A 22,564-nucleotide genomic window follows, 5' to 3' on the forward strand; every position below is an offset into this window, starting at 1 on the left:
AAATTTCAGTGTGAAGGTTAAACCTGAAACTAAGTTTTACCAACCAAGAGAATCTTGTTTTTTTCTTGTTTCACTGGTCTTGTAAGTCCTATCTTTCCACCTCCAATTATGGATCAGCACCCTGTGAAATACTCAAATTAACCTGTGGGGCCAAAAGAGACTTCTCTGCTTCATGCCACATGAATGATAATGGAGCTACAAATTTGGACCAGCTCAAGAGATGACCCCAAATCATCCAAGCACCACAGAACTACAGAACAGATTTGGTATGTGTGCAAAAAGCTCATCTCCTCCACATATTAATCAGAACATTTTAATGCTATTTCAATTCTGTTGTGCAGCAGAACATTGAGGTCGGCAAATTCATCTTTTATACCTATTTATTTGAATTATCTCAACAACTGATTTTTCTTCAGATGAAAACGACAGCAAGCAAAAGTGGTTTCCATAAAAATACAAATAATATTTTTATCACCTCCTACAATAAAAGATGCATCTCAAGATTGGTGTACAATAGAGCTAAACAAATAAATTCTTCAAATTTCAAAACATAGTTGTCCATCTGCCAGTGTTATAATTCAGCATCTATTATATTTTTTAATTGGCAAAGAATATGTAAAGAGCTCTTCTAAATAACCCAAGCTGCTTTATCACTTCCAGTTGTCTCATTTTGATATATCTTCTTTAAATTGTCATCAGGATAGTCTGGTTACACATAATTGTCTATTTCAATTTCTTAAAGAGCCAAAGAATTGCATTTGGATCAAAATAAGTTGGATAATAACATTAGATGGTTAATTCAAATTAACAACTCCCCAAAGGCCTTCACGCCCAAAATCAAGGCTTTTCCTTCAGCTATCAAAAACATAGCACATCTGATTTAATTTCTGTTCCTTGTCATTAGTTGATCTCGGTTAGTCTAGAAATGCAGCCTTTGAAGATGACCTTGGTCATAACAAGGGCCAATCGAAAAAAGTCCACCAAGGCCCATGCCCACGGTTTAAAATTCTACTTTAAGTTTGAACAAGTAACGAACTTGTATTTCATTCTTCAACTTAACCTACCACCACATAAGTTAGAATCACACATTAAGCAACCAACGGGCAAACTAACGTACATGATTCAGAAATGTTTCACGCATTTAACTTCCATTTATTGCACTGTCCGTGAAGAATTCCAAAAGTTTAATTTATGTGTTTTAATTTGCTGGCACAATCATAGAATTACATTGCTTAGGCAACTTTAAGATTATTACTTTCCTGCTGGTTAATTGATTTTCACATGGGATGTGGCCAAATGAAACTGTATTCAGTTGCGGAAGGGTGTTTAAGGTAATCTGCACCTTCATGCACAATTCAGATTTCGCCTCTTAAATAGACTCACTATATTACACACACATATGGCTATCCATACTTTGTATAAACAGCCATACTGGCTTTAGACATGACATATACTGTATATAATTATATTGCTAGGCATTTTTCAAGTATATATGGACACAATATAAACATTTCAAATATTTATCATAATGGCCTAGTAAAAGAACTATTTTTTTCAGGTAAACTAAAATACCTGTACTGTTCTTTAAAATAACTTTAGTCCAATATAATGCTCTTCGGGAGAGGTTCTTCCAACTTAAATACTTTCTCTCTGCTACAGGATAGTGACCTTCGATAGAGTATCCTTATACTTGCCTGGGATGTACTTTTGCTCTCAGCATCTTCTGCACTTGACAATTTGCTCTCTGATTCAACGAGCCCCGATAATCTTCTGCTGAATTGAGCATTTGCGTTTCTTTCCGTCAAGTGTCCGGGGCTTTTTACATCTACCCAGGTCAGTCCTTCTTTATTCACGCAACCAGACAGTCGGGCACTGCGTCTCACCTTCTTCTTTACAGATTTTGCATTTTGAAGAAAACCATCGGAACAGTTTATGCTGGTTTCAAGCTGTTTGGCTGCTTCAAATATATTAGAGTCTTTCTGCTCCAAACAATGATCAAAACTAAAAAACAGGGGTTCACAATTGGTTGTTTCTTGGAATTCACCTACCCCCTCAGTGAACATTTGTTGATTGGGGAAAGTAGATTCAGGAATCACATTGCAAGAATCTCTCTCTTTTCTTTCTTCTCTTCCAAAGAGGTTCTTGTCTTTCTCTTCACATTCATCTGCTGCATCAATGACACAATGTCCTTTATCCTCTAGGGCCTGTTCTGATTTCGTCATACATGGCAAATCTGCTGCACTGAATAACTTGCTTTGCCTGTGGCTGGGTCTACTTAGAAATACCTCTTGAGCATCTGGAAGCAAAATACAGAGGTCCTTTTCCTCAAGAACTGTTATACCACTTGTCACTGATTCACTTATGGTTACTTGAGACTTTTCAGATGTAGTAGCTGCACTGACAGGATTCAGTTCCGGTGTTTCACTTGGGTCAGTTAGCTGGTGAGCATTGAGATCTTCAAGAATGTTTGATCCAGATTCCAGTAAAGAACCTACTCCATTGTAATCATCAGCATGAACTTGCTCAGAGTATTCTTCAAGTCCAGCTTCCATTACACACTGTCCTGCAGAAAGGTTTTGCACATATGCCATTCCCTGCTGACTAGTCTCCGGAGAAGGTTCTTTGGAGAAATATTTGTTTTTATTCTTTATTGAAGATTTCCTTCTTGCATTTGTGGGTTTCGTATCTTTGGTGACATCATCACCCCTTGAGATTTTCAACTCTTTTACTTCAAACGCAATGTCTTTTTTAACTTTACACAGAGAGGGTGAAGGACCACTGCCACTTTTGAGACTGTAATTAGACTGGTTTGATTTCTTGGGCACAAACCAACAAACTCCAATGTTCCCTTTCTGAGCTTTACCTTCAGAATCTGGTTGAATATTCTGTTCTTCCTCGATGCAGTGCACTGATCTCTTTCTTGCTCTTCTGTGTCCTCGTGCTTTTTGCCCAACTAACTTGGCAAGAGAAGCAGGAGCATATCTATCAGCCATACACTCAGGTGTGGACATGCATTGACTACTTTTTCTTCTGACATCAATACCTGTTTAGTATGAAACAAAACAGTTAGGAAATGTCTTGGAATTGTCAAATGGTGACAGAAAGAAGTAAAGCTCAATTATTTAGCATTTTTCCAGCTTTTGGCCTCAGCTGATTGAATAGGTGATGCACCAAAAACAAAAAAAAAAAAGTTCAGGTTGTTGAAGTCAGAATCAGAGTAAGTTTTGATATCACCAGTACATGTCGTGAAATTCGTTGTTTTTTTCTAAAACAGTATAATGCAATAAATAATTTTAATAACTTTGAATAACAGTAAGTATACACTTATATACATACATATATATATATATATATATATATATATATATATATATATATATATATACACACACACACACACACACACACACACACACACACACACACACACACACACACATATAGTATATATGGTCAGGCAGCATCAGCCTAAAACGTCAACTGTTTGTTCTCTTCCACAGATGCGGCCTGACCTACAGAGTTCCTCCAACTTTTTGGGTCTATATTAAATAGTTAAGTTAAATAAGTAGTACAAAAAAAGTATTGAGGTATTGTTCATGGGATCAATGTCCATTCAGAAATCGGATGGCAGAGGGGAAGAAGCTGTTCCTGAGTCACTGAGTGTGTGCCTTCAGGCTCCTGTACCTCCTTCCTGGATGGTAGCAATGAGAATAGGAGATAGTGGGACTTAGAGATCAACAGGGACAAAGGTACTAGTGTAAATCTATAGTAGAATGCATTTCATCGCCAAAAAATATTGAAAACTGCTAATAGATGTATTGATATAATTATTGCAAAAAAAAAAGCTCAATTATAAAGGGTGACACTATCACACAACCCTGCCTTGTGCATTCATTTTGGTTTAAAATGATCCATATTTGCAACATTAAGGGTCTCATTTGTGGTGTTGAGGGCAGGAAGCTGTAAAAAGAGCCGGAAGACAAGGCTATTTTGATTATCAGCTTTTCTAGCTTGTTATTGGGTGACAATGGTTGAAATGGTATTGACTTAAAATTATATCTGACTGAAATAAGACTTTCAGAAATTCAACGGTGGTAGTTTCTAATACCCATGTACATTTATATTTCCTACACTGCTTATAGATAATTAAGTCAACAAGAAATTACATTCAGAGTGTTTTTAACGTTCTAAAGCAATATACTACACTTAAGCCAATAGAGATAAGGCTAAAACAAATTCTAGAATCCTGTTCAAAATCATTAATATTTTCTGAAGTGATATATTTACCACATAACACTTCCTACAAAGTTTACTGAAGTGTAGCCATTGTCTGAATATACGAACCAATGAACTGCACTTCTGAATGAATTCCTCTCTGCACCTTGTGGTGCATCAAGCGACAATTTTGCCATTTCTTTAACATTTTGTCTGTTTTTTACAAGGCCGAGTTGCTAGCTAAACACTCAACCCAGCACAGATGGTAACTGTGCAAGGAGCCAGCCAGATTCAAACCCAGGGCTACTCGCCACAAAGACCAGTGCTGATGCCACCAGCCAACCTGAACTTCACGTCAGCAACCCACATATCAACCCAACTGAAATCAACTAGCTCAATAAACTGAGTATCAAGACATTATGTTGTTAGCTTTAGGGGCTATACCAACTAAGCAAGTGTAAAAATCTGTGTCAGGCAGTATCCTGCATTTTGAGGGACATTCTGTACCATTTAATTAGCAAAGTGTATTCATGCAATGTTAATAAAACATAGATTGCATCATCACATTCTCCTAAACAAATCAAAGCTGTGTGCTGCAAATAGAGAGGGGAAAAAAAAACTCGTGACACTAATTTGCTACTTCCAGAGAAAACACTCAGCTCGAAGTTGGCCAAAATAGCAGACATGCACAAAAGCCACAGGAGAGATGGCAAGTAACAAATGGACTTCAGGTCATGCAATTGTAATTTGACAATAGTTAAGTTCTTCAAGCAGCCAAATTATAAGAGAATTTTTTCTGGCTTATAACAGCATGATGACAATGACAAATTACCTGAAGGTTTTTTTTCCCCCCACCAACCATATTAAAGTGGTAAAGGCAAATAGCTTGAAATAAAGACTTTCAGCCTTATTTCAATATTTCAAATACAGAAAATGCACCCATTAAAAACAACAGGGATTTAAATAGAAAGTAGTCTGGAGTGCTGTTCTGAATTGTCCAGGAATCTATACAGCAGTTAAAGGTACAAATTTATCTCCGGTATTGAAGGAGTACAGAGAAAATTTACAAGGATTTTGCCGAGTCTGGAGGACGTGAGTTATAAGGAAAGATTGAATAGGTTAAGACTTTATTCCTTAGAATGTAGTAGATTGAGAGAAGATTTGATAGCGGTATATGAAAATGATAGGGTAAAAGTAAGCAGGCTTTTTCCACTGAGGTTTGGTGGAACTACAACCAGAGTCATCGGTCAAGAGTGAAAGGTGTAAAGTTTAAGGGGAACATGAGGGGAAAGTTCTTCACTCAGAGGGTTGTGAGAGTGTGCAACAAGCTGCTAGCACAAGTTATACATGCGAGCTCAATCTCAAAATTTAAGAGAAGTTTGGATAGGTCCATGGATGGAGAGTATAGAGGGCTATGGTCCTGGTGCAGTTTGATGGGAGTAGTCAGTTTAAACGGTTCAGCACAGACTAGATTGGACAAATGGCCTATTTCTGTGCTGTACTTTTTCTATGACTCTAGAAAGGCTGCATAAAATCAATAGGTACATTTAACGTCAGAGAAATGTATACAATATACATCCTGAGTTTCTTTTCTTCGCAAACATCCACAAAAACAGAGGAGTGCCCCAAAGAATGAATGACAGTTAGAACCTCATAATCCCCCTTCCCCCACTAGTAAAAAAAATCGGCGCCCAAAAACTGAAATGCAGGGGTCCCTAAAGGTCCTATGCCTCTCCCTACTATCCTTTTGTCTAATGTACAGTCTCTGGAAAACAAATTAGATTACAGTACCAACAGGACATTAGGGACTGTTGTGTACTTTGTTTCACAGAGACATGGCTCACCCCAGTACTACAGACACATGGTTGGCTTCACCTTCCACCACATGGACTGGACAGCAGCATCAAGTAAAAGCAGAAGTGGCGATTTTTGCTTCATGATTAGCTTATTGTGGAGCACAGGCCTAGTGCTTCTGTCCCAGTCTTGCTCCCCTGATCTTGAACATCTGGCGGTCATGTGCTGTCCATTATATCCGCCAAGGAATTCTCTGTCGTCCTGTTTGCAGTTTACATTCCACCATTAGTAAACATCAAGCTGGCACTGGAGGAGCTGATCACCGTGATCAACAATCACAAGACAGCTTACTCTGATACCTACCTAATTATTGCTGGGGATTTCAATTAGGCCTGCCTGAAGAAGTCTCTAATAAACTACCACCAACATGTCACCAGTAGAACCAGAGGAGCTAACACATTTGACCACTGTTACACTACCATCATGAATGATTACCATGCCATCCCAGGTCCACACTCTAGCAAGGCTACACTTCTACTCGCATCGTACAGGCAGAGACTGAGGATCGCAGCACCAGAAGTGAGGACCACAAAGGTACAGTCAAGGGAGGCAGAAGAGTATGTACAGGATTGTTATGAATCGGTGGACTGGACCACGTTCAAAGATTCAGCTTTGGATCTGAATGAATATACCACACCACAGTTGTCACTGACTTCATCAAGACCTATGTGGATAAATGTGTGCCTCCAGGAACATACCCAAACCAGAAGCACTGGATGAATCAGGAGATTCACGGCTCTGTGATCTTCAAGAATTAGCAATCCAGAACCCTACAGAAAGTTGAGGTACGACCTACAGAAGGCCATCGTGAGAGCAAAAAGGCAATTCCATGAGAAGTTAGAGATACAATCAAATGCACGACAGCTGTGGCAGGGTTTGCAAGCCATTACTTCCTATAATTTGAAATCTAACAGCATAAATGGCTGTGATGATTCTCTCCCCAGTGAGCTCAATGCCTTTTATGCAAGCTTTGAAAGGGAGAATGAAACTACACCTGTGTGAATCCTCACAGCATCTGGTGACCCTGTGATTACTGCTTCAGAGGCCGATGTCAGAACATCTATCAAGAGGGTGAATCTTCACAAGGCATCAGGTCCCAATGGTGTAACTAGCAGGGTACTGAAAACCTGTGCCAACCAACTGGCTGGAGTGTTCAAGGACATATTCAGTTTGTCACTGCTGCTGTCAAATGTTCTCACCTGCTTCAAAAGGGCATCAATCATACCAATGCCCATAATGACTATCACCTGACAACATTCACATCTTTTGTGGTGAAGTGCTTTGAGAGATCGGTTCTGGCCGGAGTTAACTCCTGTCTGAGTAACAGCATGACCGACAGTTATTTGGCTACTGCCACAACAGGTCTACAGTGGACACCATCTCACTGGCTCTCCATTTGGCCTTGGAGTATCTGGATATCAGCAATACATACATCAGGCTGCTGTCTATCGATTGCCGCTTGGCGTTCAACACCATCATCCCCTCAGTGCTAATCAACAAGCTTTAAAACCTGCGACTCTGTGCCTCCCTCTGCAACTAGATCCCTTGACTTTCTCATCAGGAGTCAGTGAAGATCAGTAATGATATCTCCTCTTTGCTGACAATCAATAGACACGTGTTTAGCCCACAGCTCCATTCCCTCGACATTTATAACTGCATGGCTAAGCCAACTCAAATGACGTCAATAACTTCACTGATGACATCACTATTGTTGGCAGAATCCCAGATGGTGAGGAAGAAGTGTACAGGAGCAAGAAAGATTGACGGTTGAGTGGTGTCACAACAATAACATTGCCCTCAATGTCAGTGAACCCAAGGAATTGATCGTGGAGTTCAGGAAGGGAAAGTTGGGAGAACACACACCAGTCCTCATTATGAAAGGGTGAGCAGCTTCAAGCTTCTGGCATCAACATCTCAGAGGAGCTATCCTTGGTCCAAACGCATTCATGCAAACACGAAGAAGTCGTGGAGCGGCGAGACTTCATTAAGAGTTTAAGGAGATTTGACATGGCACCAAAGACTCTTGCAAATTTCTACAAATGTACAGTGGGGAGCATTCTGTCTGGTTGCAACATGCCCTATAAAGGCTCCAATGCATAGAAGGTTGTAGACACAGCCAGCACTATCACAGGCACAACCCTCCCACCATCGAGAACATCTTCAAGCGACAGTCCCTCAGGAAAACGGCAGTCATATTAAGGATCTTCACCATCCAGAATATTCCCTCATCTCATTACTGCCATCAGGGAGGAGGTAAAGGAACCCGAAGGCTCATATTCAATAATTTAATTACGGCTTCTTCCCATCTGTCATCAAATTTCTGAATGGTCAATGAATCCACGAACAATACTTCATTATTCATCCACAGTACTATTTGTCTGTAACCTATAGTGTCTTTACATCTTACACAGTACTGCTGCCACATAACAACAAATTGAATGACATATGACAGTGATAATAAACCTGATTTTGATGCTGGCCTTTCTGGCAAACACTTTAGTTAGTAACTCTTGATTAATTCAGTCGAAAGATAACTCCAATTGGAAGTATGGAGAGTCACCATACTAGAACAAAGAGCTTTTAGAAATTATGTATGAGAATAATATTCTAACATATACAACCTCCTACCATTACGTCTTCTCTCTTGACCAATTCTCTTACTTTAAGTTAGTTTGCTTCTTCTCTTGCAACTGAGAAAAACCTACATCAGCTTCATAAAATTAGTTATACCCAGATATAAAAGGTTACTTACCTTCAAGATAAATCAGACTGTTTCTCCTTGAAGGTTCACATTTTGACATTTCATCACTATCAGATAAATCTGCTGATTCAGACCAGATATCCAAAACCTCCGCAATTGGGCTCAGTAAAGGTTTCTTCGAAGCATATTCACGTTTTCCATACAGGTCCTTCTTGAACTTTTGTCTATATTTCCCTTTAGTCGCCTATAAAACATTTTAGCCATTAACATTTATGTTCTCTTATTTATTGTTTAATATACAATATGATTTATCATTGTACCAAGTTTTTTTATTAACATTACTAGATTTATTTATATTGACAATGATGCAAGAAAGGGAAAATTACATCCTAACCAATAATGCTTAATGTTAAGCTTGACGCAGAGTACAACCTAGGACCACTTAGCTGCATGACGATATGTCTTTTGGACTGTCAACCATATATAAAAGTACTGAATGAGCAGAACATTAATAGAGGGATCTCTACAGCATGGAAGGTTTAACTTAGGCTCTTGCCCTTTGCCCAGACCCCTTGCTTAATGGTATTGGTCCATGGCGTAAAAGGAAAGGTTGGGAACCCCTGGTCTAGTCCATCCCTCAACCACACCATCTTCACTGGCCTCTCTTTTACTTGGCTTTGATAGCTCTGATCACACCCTTTCATTCGTCACTCCCATTTTGGATAATCCAGCAGAAAGTAACAGCCATCTACCCAAACTGGATGAGGACAGTATTGGCTCTGGAGTATGCTACTGATTAGTGTAGGTTGTGCTGAACTTATTTCTTAAAGCTAATAAGAAAATTAAGCAGTCACTTAGGAGGTAATATATTGATATAGCTAGAAGGCTAGATAACAGGACACTGTAGATATAAATAGGTGTTTTTCTGGTTAGCAAGATCCAACGAGTGGTATACCATAGGGATCAGTACTGCAGTCACAACTTTTTACAATTACATAAATGATTTAGATGAAAGCACCAAAGGTACGGTTGTTAAATTTGCTGATAAAACAAAGACAAGTAGAAAAGTAGATTGTGAAGGCAGGTAATTAGGTCATAAGGGATATAGATAAAAGTGTGCGGGCAAAGATCAGCAAACATAATATAAAAGAGGTATTGGAAAATTGCTCCTTTCAGATTCCCAAGATGCAGAGGGATCTGGGTGTCCTAGTACATGATTCACAAAAGGCTAGTGTGACATTATTGCAAGTAATTAGGAAAGGGTAAAATAATGTTTATTGTTTATTGCTTGGGAAATGTTAATTCAAAAATGGAGAAAGTTATGCTTCAGTTATATAGGGCAGTAGTGAGTTCAATTATGGAGTACTGTGTACAGTATTGGACTTTTTATTTTAGAAAGATATTAATGCGCTGGAATCAGTTGAGGAGAGGTTTTCGGGACTAATACTTGGAATATGAGGAAAGTTTGGACAAGCTAGGCTTGCAGCTGCTAGGATTTAGAAGAGTAAGAAGGGATCTTTGAAATATATGAGATTACAAAAGGTCTTAGCAGGCTGGAAGTGGACAGGAGGTTTCTCCTTGTGGGAGACTCTTGAATTATTTAAAAATAAGAAGTTACCCATTATGGACAAATAAGGTGAAAGTATCACTCTCAGAGTCATGAAGTTTTGGAGCTCTTCTTGAAAAGCAGAGTCTTTGAATATTTTTAAGGCAGAGGTAAATACTAGATGAGCAATGAAGTGAAAGGTTACCGCAGGTAGATTGGAACGCAGGGTTGAGGTTATAATCAGATCAGCCATTATCTTATTGAACAATAGAGAAGGCTTGAGGGGCCAAGTGACCTACTTTCCAAGAGGAAGTAGACTCAGAGAATTTATGGGTTTTTTTTGGTATACTGCTTGACATGAAATGTCCTATACAGATCTTGATAACTCAAGTACTCTTTGACAGATTATTGGATACTAGGAGATTCAATTATATGGGATTAGTACAGGAAAATGGGGAGAAGTAGATCAGGCATGAATCAGAACAGGAACAGGAATACTCTTGCTTTAACCTTCATGCTCTTTTTGTTCTTCATGTTCTATTTCTTCTCAGAGATTAAATGGCTGTAAAGAAGCAGGATGTGGTCATGAAGTTATGGCCGTCATGGTGAGAAATCTCAAATCACACCCTGGGATAGTCTTCTATATTAAAAGGGCCTCCAAATCAGTGGGAGAATTTTTTTTTTTACTGCTTTTCAGAATTTACATCAATTATAGAGGATACTGTTTTACATCAGATGAATAAATTCCAATTTACCTCCAAGCCAAAACAACATCTAATATCAATGAAAATATAATTATTTTAAATACAGTGCAATTGTTTAAAATATTCCAAATACAAGTTTTCTTACCGCAGTTGAGCTCTTTGAAATATTATTTGCACTGTTCTTGATCCTGGTAGATCTGCGGGGTTCTTCTTTCTTGGACTCTTGTTCTACTTTTTTAGTTTTTACCTTTTCCTTTGGCTTTATGGTTGGGTTAGAGCTTACATCAGCATCAAGTACTTCACTGCATACTTTTTTGTCTTCATTTTCAGCTCTCCGGTCAGAAAGATTGTGAATCTTGGGGCATGTCTCTCCTATAGAACTGGTTTGTACATCATTGATAGAGAGATCAGCGTTGTTTTGATCAAGGAATCCATCGCCTGATTTTGATACTTCACTGGATATGTGGTCCATGTCAGATTCAATTTCTGATTCTCTTTCCATTTCAGAAATTTTCAGCTTATTCATTGTTGTAATTTTTTTGTCAGGCTCTGGTTTTATTTTCGACAATTTCTTTCTAATACAATCATCTTTCTTTTTGGTAAGATTTCTACAGGCAGCGACACTGACCTTTGCAGCATTACTCCCTTCCCCAGGGCACCCAGAAGGACTGATTGCAAGTGGCACAATTTCATTCATTTCTTGAATTTTCATTTCCAAAACCTCACAAGGATATTCATTGCTTTTATCACAGCTCTTCAGATTATCTGGTCCAATGTTACATTCTGATAGTGGAGATCCGATTTCAAAATTGATGGCTATTGGGCAGCATCTGTCTTCATTATCATTCTGTGTTCCAGTAGCACTAATTTCCATGTCATCTATTTCAAAAAGTAAAGTAAAATTTTAATTGACATACATTTGTACAACATGTTTCCTCTCCTTTAATGTTTTTGCCATCTTCTTGATGCTTTTTTGAATATTCCTGAAAAAAATTCCCACAGCAATTAGTAGAATTTCCGGAAGAATTTAAGTAACCATTGCTAATTCATGAATATAGGTAAGTATGCTTATAGCCGTTTTCAACTTGTGACACATCACAGACCAGCTTTACAATCTCCCCTCAATTCTCTTTATAACAGAGATCACGACCACAAATTACAAACGCAAATGTCCCCTCCTGCTAATCTAGATTCTGAAATTCAGTTGGCAACTCAACGACTGCCCTGGCTGAGAGTGCCAAGCTACAAAGCAAAAAGGTTTAATCCACCATGCCAACTGATCAATAGAGGAGTCAAAGAGTTAATTATTTAAATGCTAAAGTGATTACAAATGAATCATAGTATGGTACAATTTCAGTTTCTAACATTTTTTCCTTAATGCAGAGTGCTAGAAAATTAAAATTTTACAATTTACTAACCATCCTATGAGATCCTTTTTACAATCACTTCTACTAAAATGCCCTGAATTGATCTACTTAATATCCCCAGGATTTCTTCAGCATCTTCAACAACCACCTCCGCCACCCCATGAAAATTTAATTCTCCTCAGCCAGTCTGGTTTGTACACTGCTCACCTGTCTGACTACAGAAAGATGCGCAGTATCAGTCTGAACTCAGTTTTTGATTTTTTCCCACCAACTATGAGATGTCTCAATATTTAAAATCAGTGTTCAATTGTTCACAACACTATCTTAGAAATTAGTCTTAAAGATTTAGACATGAAAAGTCTAAATAATGGAATAAAAAAATAAAAGCACAGAAATGTCAATTTGGCTAACTGAACCCAAGATATTATTAGCTCCAGATAATCTCATTTTGCTCATCTTGTATACTCATTCATAAAGAAATTTTCCCTATGGTTACAAACTGATTAAAACAAACACTGTGGATTCCGGTTAATTGAGACACATCGGGACTAGTACATTTTGGCCCAATTAAGCAGCTGCCCCATTTAACCAAAGTTTCATGGAAATAATTAAAAATATATAAAATAAGTCAAGCTAACATTTAACTGAGTAACCATTTATGTACTTAAATGAAATATAGAATAAATTAGAACACTAACAATGCATTTGCAGTGTTATAAAACTGTGTATTAGTTCCTGATAGTTATTGACAGAGGAATTCATCTGGTATATATTGTCATCTTCTTTTGATTAACTGTAAATGAACAAGATCAGCAAGACACCTAGTACAGATAATGGACAACCTTCATACAATGCTTTCAACAATTGTATCCTCCAAATCTTCAGTTTCATTGTAACATTCATATTGATTGTCAATACCTTCAAATTCTTTGTAGTTCCTAACTTGCTGAAGTAGTGAAATAGTTTCATTTTCATTCCCGGCCGTTTCTGGCATCTCCAAGTCTGAACGCTTGAAACCATGATAAGCAAAACAGTTCTGAATTGTCTTACTGTTACTTTGTCATCAACTATCAGTGAGAAAAATCACTGCTATTTGAACACACACACACAACTGATGCTATGTAAAAACTGTTCACTCTGAGTATAGTGTGTCTAACAGCCACACAAGTGCACGTGACTGACGCTAGTTAGAAACTGTTCGGCAACAACCTCCTGTCCCAGTTAAGTAGCATAGCTCCCCAAATAAGCAAAGAGAATCCCAGTTATTTTCTCAATTAGCTTTCGTTCTTTAAGAGTTGTCCCCAATAATTGGCTGTTCTGATTAACCAATGACCCAATTAACTGGAATCCACTGTATAATGGTTTAACAGGAGTCAACATCTCACCACCTCCTTACAAATGTTCGCTTAAATGGATAATGCATCAGGCACTGTATATCAGACCTATGAAACAGACTTGCTATAACTTCTCTACAGTAGCTTTGAGATGCTACTATTATTCTTATGCACAAGTCCTCTGGCAGGTTGTAAAATGAAAACAAAGTACCTCTGGCATTGTCAAAATACACATAATCTAGATATGTGCCTGAGCTCCCAACAGAGCAATTAGCCATAAAAAAAGACTTAAAACAATTTTACTCACCTTCCAATTTTGTTTGCAGTTTAATTGATATGCTACCACCATGGTCATTCACAGGGCTGCATCCATGGCAAGCCACATCAGTGGAAGCGCTCTAAATAAAAAAGGTTACATCGACATTTCTTTTTACTGATTCAATACATTGAGAAACATTTTTAGACATTTAGCATCATATAACCTAGAATGTAGAGTAAATTAAAAGTTTCCAAGTCTTTACAACTCGCAAGAGTACAACAATACAGAAATATTTGAATGTGGTACACCGGAAGTTACTGTTAAATTAGCTCTATTGCAAATAATATCTGAAACTAAGGTCTTCTATATTTTTACTATGCATTACTTTTGCTCAGTACGCAGGGGCCACTCTGAGCACTCGTTTGTCTGTCTCTTTATTGATGCATCCCACACTGACCTGTATATGGCCTTCTACACTACTCCAATGAAGTCCAACATTAAGAGGGACAGCCATTCCATCAGGGTAATATCAAATTCGACGATTTCAGGTAACTCTTCTTTGCATTTGTATCAGAACTATCCAGTTCTGGCAAAAGGATATCCATCTGTAATATTAACTGAGTTTTTCCATTTCACCACTCTGCTTGGTCTGCTGAGCGTTCCCCTTTTGCACTGACCTGTATTTGGCAGCGTTTACATATCCCTTTGCTACCTCTTCTTTTAACTGCCCTCATTAATCAACCAGACGTCTCCATAAACAGTGGAGTCACCTCCACAACCCTGGCCTCACTCTACCACATTCCCATTGTCTCATCCCTCCGCCTAAAAATCACTTATTGTTAAGCTTGGTTCTGATGAAGGTAGTTAAAATGAAATATTAACTATTTTTCTTTCCACAGCCGCTAACCGTCCGACTGTTTCTGACATTTCACTATTTCTATTTCAGATTTTGGTGGGCTGCAATGGTCGCAAGCAGTCACCTTTTGGCTGAGGCGGCGCAGTTTTTTAAAAGAGCTCGGGGCCTATCGGGACTTTTTGGCAGGCTGCAATCATAATCTCCTAGGCACTCAGCAAAGGCAAATAAAAAGAAACGAGGAGCAAGCGGAGCGACCATTGTTGGAGTGGACAGTGTTAGAGCAGTCTGGCTTGGGCCAGAACAGGCAGAGGCTCTAAGAAAATTTTATGGTAAGGCTCTTTCCTCTCTTTCTTTGTCTAATAGTACTTAACTAGTGCGGTGAGAATAGGTTCAGGGTTAGTGTTATGCTCTTTGTGAGAGATGTGGGAAATCTGGGCGACCTCCAGTCTCCCTGATAACTACATGCATAAATTCATTGAGGTGTTACTCCTTAAAAACTGTATTAAGGAACAGGAGCTGCAGCATGAAGATCGTTGGCACATATAGAGAATGAGGAGGTGATAGATAGGAGCTACAGGGAGGTAGTCACCCCTAGTTGCAGGAGGCAGGTAGTTGGTGATTGTCATGAAAGGGAAAGGTAATGGGCAGCCAGTGCAGAGTACCCCTGTGGCCATTTCCCTTCAATAAAAAGTATTCCACTTTGTATACTGTTGGAGGTGGGGGAAGGGATTTACCCAGCCCCGGGGGGGGGGGCGGGGGAGCTGCAGTGACTGGTTATCTGGCACTAAGTCTGGACTTGTGGCTCAGAAGGGAAGGGGGAAGAAGAGGACTGCAGTATTGATAGGAGATTCCAGAGATGGAAGAGCAAACAGAAGATTCGGTGGACATGAAACAGACACCCGAACGGTATATTGACTCCCTGAAGCCACAATCGGGGACGTCTCAGATTGGGTCCACAACATTCTGAAGGGGGAGATTGAGTAGCCAGAAGCTGTACATACTGGTACTAATAAAATAGGTAGGAAAAGAGAAGAGGTCCAGAAGAAAGAATATAGGAAGTTAGGTAGAAAACTGAAAAGCAGGACTCCAAGGTAGTAATCTCTAGATTGTTGCCTGTGTCACAAGCCAGTGCATGTACTAAGGAATTGATGCAGTGGGCAGGGTTTTAGATTTCTGGATCACTGGGATCTCTTCTGGGGAAGGCATGACCTGTACAAAAAGGACAGGAACCCAACGGGGCAGAGCAATATCCTCGCAGATAGGTTTGCCAGAACTGTTGAGGTGGTTTTAAATTATTTTGGCAAAAGAACAGGAATCAGAGTGATAGGACTGAGGACAGTTGATACTCAAGTACATAGATAACGTATGTAGTGAGACTGTGAGGAAGGAGAGGCAAAATTGCAGTAAGTGGGATGAGTTAGGGGCATGGGGGCAAAAATCGAAAAGTGTGATGAATATAAATCTTAAGGTGTTATGTGAATGCACACAGTATACTGATAAAGGTAGATGATCTTCTAATGCAATTAGAGATTGGCAGGTATGACATTGTGGGCATCTCCAGGTCATGGCTAAAATAAGATCATAACTGGGAGTTTAACATCCAAGAATAGATAGGCAAGCAGACAGAGAGTAGGGGGAGGCTCTGTTGGTAAGAAAAGAAATCAAAACCTCAGAGAGAGGTGACATAAGATCGGAAGATATAGAATCCCTGCGGGTAGTTAAGACACTGCAAGGGAAAGAGACCTGGTGGGAATTATATACAGGCCTCTGAACAGTGGTCAGGATATGGGATACAAATTACAACGCAAGATAGAAAATTTTCTGTCATGTAACAAGTGCAATGTTACGGTCATCATGGGAGATTTCAATATGCAGATAGATTGGGAAAATCAGGTTGGTGCTGGATCCCAAGGGAGGAAATTTGTAGAATGCCTACGAGATGCCTTTTTGAGCAGCTTGTGGTTGATCCTACTAGGGCAAAGGCATTTCTGGATGAGGTGTTGTGTCATGAACCAGATTTGATTAGAGAGCTTAAGGTAAATGAATCCTTTAAAGGTAGTGATCAAAATATGATAGAATTCACCCTGCAGTTTAAGAAGGCAAAGCTAAAATCAGATATATCAGTATTACAGTAGAGTAAAGGGAATTACAGAGGCACGAGAGGAGCTGCTCAAAGTTGACTGGAAGAGGACATCAATGGCTGTAGGTTCTGTGTGCAATTCAGAAGGAACAAGATAGATACAACCCAAAGATGAAGAAGTATTCCAAAGGGAGGATGACACAGCTGAAGCTGACAAGTAAGTCAAAGATGGCATAAAAGCAAAAGAGAGGGCATATAATATAGCAAAAATTAGTGGCAAGTTAAGAGGATTTGAAAGCTTTCAAAAAAAAACAATGGCAACTGAAAAAAGCCATAAGGAGAGAAAAGATTGAATATAAAGATAAGCTAGCCAATAACATCAAAGAGGATACCAAAAGGTGTTCCAGATATATAGAGTAAAAGAGAGGCAAGAGTGGATACCAGACCGCTGGAAAATTATGCTGGAGGGATAGCAATGGGGCACAATGAAATAGCAGAGGAACTTCAGTATCTTGAGTCAGTCTTCACTATGGAAGACACTAGTAGTATGCCAGAAATTAGAGTGTGTCAGGGGTAGAAGTGCTATTACTGAGGAGAAGATGAAAGGTCTAAAGGTAGGCAAGTCACCTGGACAAAATGGACTATACCCCAGGATTTTGAAGGTGGTAGCTGGAGAGATTGTGGAGGCATTAATGATCTTTCAAGAATCACTAGATTCTGGAATGGTTCAGGAGGATTGGAAAATTGCAATGTCAATTCACTCTTTCAGAAGGGAGGGAAGCAGAAGGAAAGGAAATTATGGGTCAGTTAACTTGACTTCAGTGGTTGGGAAGATGTTGGAGCCCACTATTAAGGATAAGGTTTCAGGGTACTTGGAGGCACATTGTGAAATAGTAGGACAAAGTCAGCATGGTTTCCTTAAGGGGAAATTTTTCCTGTTGGAATTATTTGAGGAAATAACAAGCAGGATAGACAAAGAAGAGTCAGTGGATGTTGTGTACTTGGAATTTCAGAAGGCCTTTGATACGGTGCTTATGAGGCTGCTTAATAAGGTAACACATATCTTTCCAGCATGGATAGGAGTGTAGCTGACCTGCAAGAGGCAAAGAGTGGGTAAAAGGAGGCCTTTTCTGATTGGCTTTCATGTCATACATCAATGATTTGGATGACTGAATTGTTGGCTTTGTGGCCAAGTTGCGGATGATACAAAGATAGGTGGAGGGGCAGGTAGTGTTGAGGAAGCAGGAAGTCTGCAAGTAGAGAGACAGATTGGGCAAATGGGCAAATAAGTAGCGATGGATTATTGTGTAGGAAAGTGTATGGTCATGCGCTTGGTAGAAAGAATAAAAGTGTAGACTATTTTCTAAACGGGGATATTATTGAAAATCAGAGGTGCAAAGGGTATTGTCAAGCAGGATTCCCTAAAGGTTAACTTACAGGTGGTAAGGAAGGCAAATGCAATGTTAGCATTCATTTTGAGAGGACTAGAATATGAAAGTAAGAATGTAGTGCTGAGGCTTTATAAGGCTTTGGTGAGACTGCACTTGGACTATTGTGAGCAGTTTTTGTTCCCTTACCTAAGAAAAGATGTGCTGGCATTGGAGAGGATCCAGAGGAGGTTCATAAAAATGATTTAGAGAATGAATTAACTTGAACACTTTAAAGGGAGACATTAAATCCACTGAGAGACACAAATACAGTTTGAAAGGACAAACTGTAAGAAGTGGGAACTTGGAAAATTATCACTGTGTTTTAGACAGAATACTGCGACATTAGATTTTTATTTACATTCAGATTTCTGGGCCATTGACTTATAATGAAGGCAAAATGCTTCTATTACTTAAAGGATTTTAAAGATTAAAGATTACCTTTATTTGTCACATGTACACTAAAACATTGAGACAGACAGTGAAATATGCTGCTTGTGTCAAAATATATCAGCAAGGTTTGGGGGTAGCCCTCAAGGGTCACCAACATAGCACCCCCAACTCACTAACCCTAACTTTGCAGTGTGGGAGGAAACAGAGCACTCAACGAGAAAACCCACATGACCACAGGGGAAGATACAAATTCCTTACAGACAGCACAGGCATCAAACCCCGAACACTGACACCGTAAAGTGATTACGCTAACCACTACACTACTGTGCCACCCTACGTAGAGACGTCAAACTTTAGCTCGAAGGTTCCAAACTGCTAGACATGCTTTTGACCACATAGGACTTAACCAAATTATGCAATGAATCAATTGGAACAGGTAATGCTCATTCCAAAAAGACATGTAAAAGTTGACCCAGTTATACTGTTATCAAGATTTCGGTCTTGTGTGTGGATAATGATGGTATACATAAGTAGCTTTGGGTCCAGCTATATAATGATTGGTACATCTCCAGAGTATAGGACTGTAGGACGACTAACGAGAATGAATAAATGGCTTTAATCGATTACCTCACTTAGAGATATTCAGTAAACAGTAAAAATAGATGGAGAGAAAAAAATACAGCAGAAAAATATGGTCCTGACCACTGCATGAATGATTGCGTTGACTGCTGTACAACTGTAAAGTATCAAGTAGAAGTGGATCGATCACCATTTTGCGTGAGTATTATGAAATGACTGAAGTAAGCAATGTAACCTCCAGTGCTTGACGGCATTGCATTGGACACCACACCCAAGCAGCAACACAGTCAGCAAAGCAAGCAGAATGTTGAAACAAAAACAGATAATAATCTGATGTGTTCTGGACATACCATGCTCTAAATATCATAAGTGAAAAATCAAAAACTGTAAGTGCAGGAAATTGAAATTTAAAAAAAACAGAAAATCGTGGGAAGGTTCATCAGTTTAGATGAGGGGTCTTCAGTAGCTCTGTTTCTCTGTCCACAGTTGCTGCCGAGTTGTGAATGCTTCCAGCAATTTCTGTTTTCATTTCAAGCACTGTATTTCATCTTGATTAGTTAACTATAAGGCAATGTGAAATTGTGGCGGCAGTTCAGATAAAAATCATGAGATTCACATCAGAGTAGAACTATGATGCAAACTGAACTAATTTCAACTCATTAAATTCACAGGGCTTTTTTTATTCAATTTTCAAATTTGATTACATAGAATAATATCTACCCTCCCCCCTCCCCTTAACCCTTCCCCCCGTAACATAACCCTACCTAAAAAAAAAGACTGCCTAGATATTGGAAGGTCTCCACGTGCTCCATGGGATTCAAAATAAATTTAATATATGTATTTGTTTCTTTCCCCAGAGGACCAACATCTTTATCATCGGAGCACCTATATATACAATTCTATCTTTTGTAAGTAAGGGCGCGTTTAAATTTACCAGAACGGCACAGTAGACAGTAGCACAATGCTTTACAGTAGACGACCAGGGTTCAATGCCTGCCACTCATGAGTTTGTACATTCTCCCCATGACCATGTGGCTCTCCTCCGGGTGCTCCGGTTTCTGCCCACAGTCCAAAGACGTACCGACCGGTTGGTAGGTTAAATGATCATTGTAAATTGTCCCGTGATTAGGCTAGGGTTAAATCAGGGGAATGCAGAGCAATGTAGCTTAAAGGGCTGGAAAGGCCTGTTCCGTGAGATAGATAGATAAGTAAAATAAATAAGATAAATTGACCTTGCTAGGCTTTATTGTAGGCACTCAATCCAGTGAACAGGAAATGCATCAAAGTACTTTAAATTAATCTAAAGCAGTACAACAGAAGGTAAATTGACAAATAAAAGGCAATTGCTCAGAAACAGCTTTTTGGGTAAAATGGTGGAAGTAAAAACTCTGGAAAGAATTTGGATGTGGTCAGAGACTCTCTCTCAACTAGGGCCATCGAGCATTAAAAAACGAAATTCAAGTTAATCAAAGTTTTCATGACATTGCTTAAACAATGGCAGCTCTCTATTAATAATGAAACAATGAAAAATGCTTTATCTTCTAAATTTAAATGGCCCAATGGGGAAAAAACATTTGCATCTATAATTCAAACGCTTTTATAATTCTAATATTCTACTTTAATTTTTTCTTCATATTTATGGTTATGCAATTAGAAGAAATTAGCTGCTGGGAAATTTTGTCCTTCAAGGAGACAGTTGAAATTCAGGATGCATTCTTCATGACTTTTTTTTTGACTATTCTTTTTTAGGTTTAGAAGATAATGGGCGGCATTTGTCAAAATGTCTTATGTGCTCTCCCAGCAGACAAGAGATCTAATGATGTTCTCTTGCATTAAAGGAAAGGAGTACTGTATGTTGTAACCAAGACTACAAGCAACTGGTTTTCAGTTACATTCATACATTAGTGATATGTAGGCCAAGGCTAAAGAGACTCAGGCTCGTCTTCAGAAAATCGACTCACCCAATGCACTTTGTCCTAGAGATTTATTAGACAAAAGTGCTAAAGTTGAGATATTTACTCACTTTTAAATCACATACTACTTATTATATGATTATTGCAAGATTGTTATATGATGGAAGCAAGATTAGACAGAGGGGAAATCAAAAATGAGCCTATTTTATTTTGTCTTTGATCACAATCACCTCTACAATGGAATCTCAGAAATGTAGCCCACAAATTATGAGTGTACTGGGCATTAGCTTATCATGTTTTGAGCTCAGATTTTGCTGATATGAAAACAGTCATTTAGCATCTTTCTAACCAGGCTTTTTCCAGCATCTGACCAGATCCAGCTCCTGTTTCCTCAGGCCAGTAAGTAAATCAGACAAGTCCTGGTTGTCATTAAAGGCGAACCACAAGTGTGCTCAGTGACAGACAGATTGATGACAGGGAAGAAAGAACTTATCTTCACCTCTGTAGTATATTGCTACCACCAATTCTCCCTCAGCTCCACTCTGGCTCTGCCTTCTTGCCTAACAACGAAGAGGAGCAGGGTGCAAAAGTGAAGCAGGCAACAATACGCATTGCTCAGGAACCTTATGCAGGTCGGGGCTTACAACATGGAGGAACATACAGTACTGTGCAAAAGACTTAGGCTGCCACAATAAAAAACATTACATTTGTGAGTGATGATAAACCTGATTCTGAGATGGGTCTCTGTTGTGGACTGAGAGTCGGAAAGCTGCAGGGAGAGGGGAATCATGGTTGGGTAAAGAGAAAGGGAGAATAGAGGGAGCAAGAAGCACATAAGAGACATTCTGTACTGGTCAATAAACCAATTGTCTGGAATCAAATGACCTTGCTTGGTGTCTCAGGGCTGGGTATGTTTGCACCCATGCCACTGCCTGCCACTAGCACTCCTTCTCTCTCACCTATCCCACACCCCTCCCATGGTGCTCCACCCTCACCGTTCCCAACATCTTTTGCTCCTGCCAGATTTATAAACTCACTCTCCGCTCCGCAAAGACAAATGCAGTAGTGTGCATTCATTGGATTGATTTTGATATTTTTAAATCCTTAACATGTATAATCACATGCTATCAAGAAATCACTCATCTTAATTTCATGCAGATCAATAATCCCAGTTAAAATTTTGTCATAACACTTCAGTTATGATGTTAAAGCTGTATATTGAAGTGGATATAAGATCATGGAGCCTCTGCAGGCAGGTCTTAGGGTTACAAAGCAAAAAAAAACCGCACCTAACATTTTGACAATGGCCTAACGAATGAACAGAATGCTGCTGAAT

The 22,564-nt window shown here is 39.1% G+C and overlaps 1 protein-coding gene across 1 annotated transcript in view; it reads right to left on the reverse strand.

Annotated features, from left to right (window-relative positions):
- Window positions 1–397: 397 nt before the first annotated feature.
- The window catches only part of cdca2 (cell division cycle associated 2), a 60,909-nt gene continuing 38,742 nt past the window's right edge, over window positions 398–22,564 (reverse strand). Inside the window, exons 11-14 of the mRNA XM_063055323.1 lie at window positions 14,029–14,119; window positions 11,166–11,899; window positions 8,822–9,014; window positions 398–3,043 (exon numbers count right to left, since the gene is read on the reverse strand). Coding sequence (XP_062911393.1) covers window positions 1,596–3,043; window positions 8,822–9,014; window positions 11,166–11,899; window positions 14,029–14,119 — 2,466 coding nt within the window. The 3' untranslated portion in view covers window positions 398–1,595. The remainder of the gene's footprint in view (window positions 3,044–8,821; window positions 9,015–11,165; window positions 11,900–14,028; window positions 14,120–22,564) is intronic.

This window comes from Mobula hypostoma, chromosome 8, assembly GCF_963921235.1.
Source record: "Mobula hypostoma chromosome 8, sMobHyp1.1, whole genome shotgun sequence".
NCBI classification, from domain to species: domain Eukaryota; kingdom Metazoa; phylum Chordata; class Chondrichthyes; order Myliobatiformes; family Myliobatidae; genus Mobula; species Mobula hypostoma.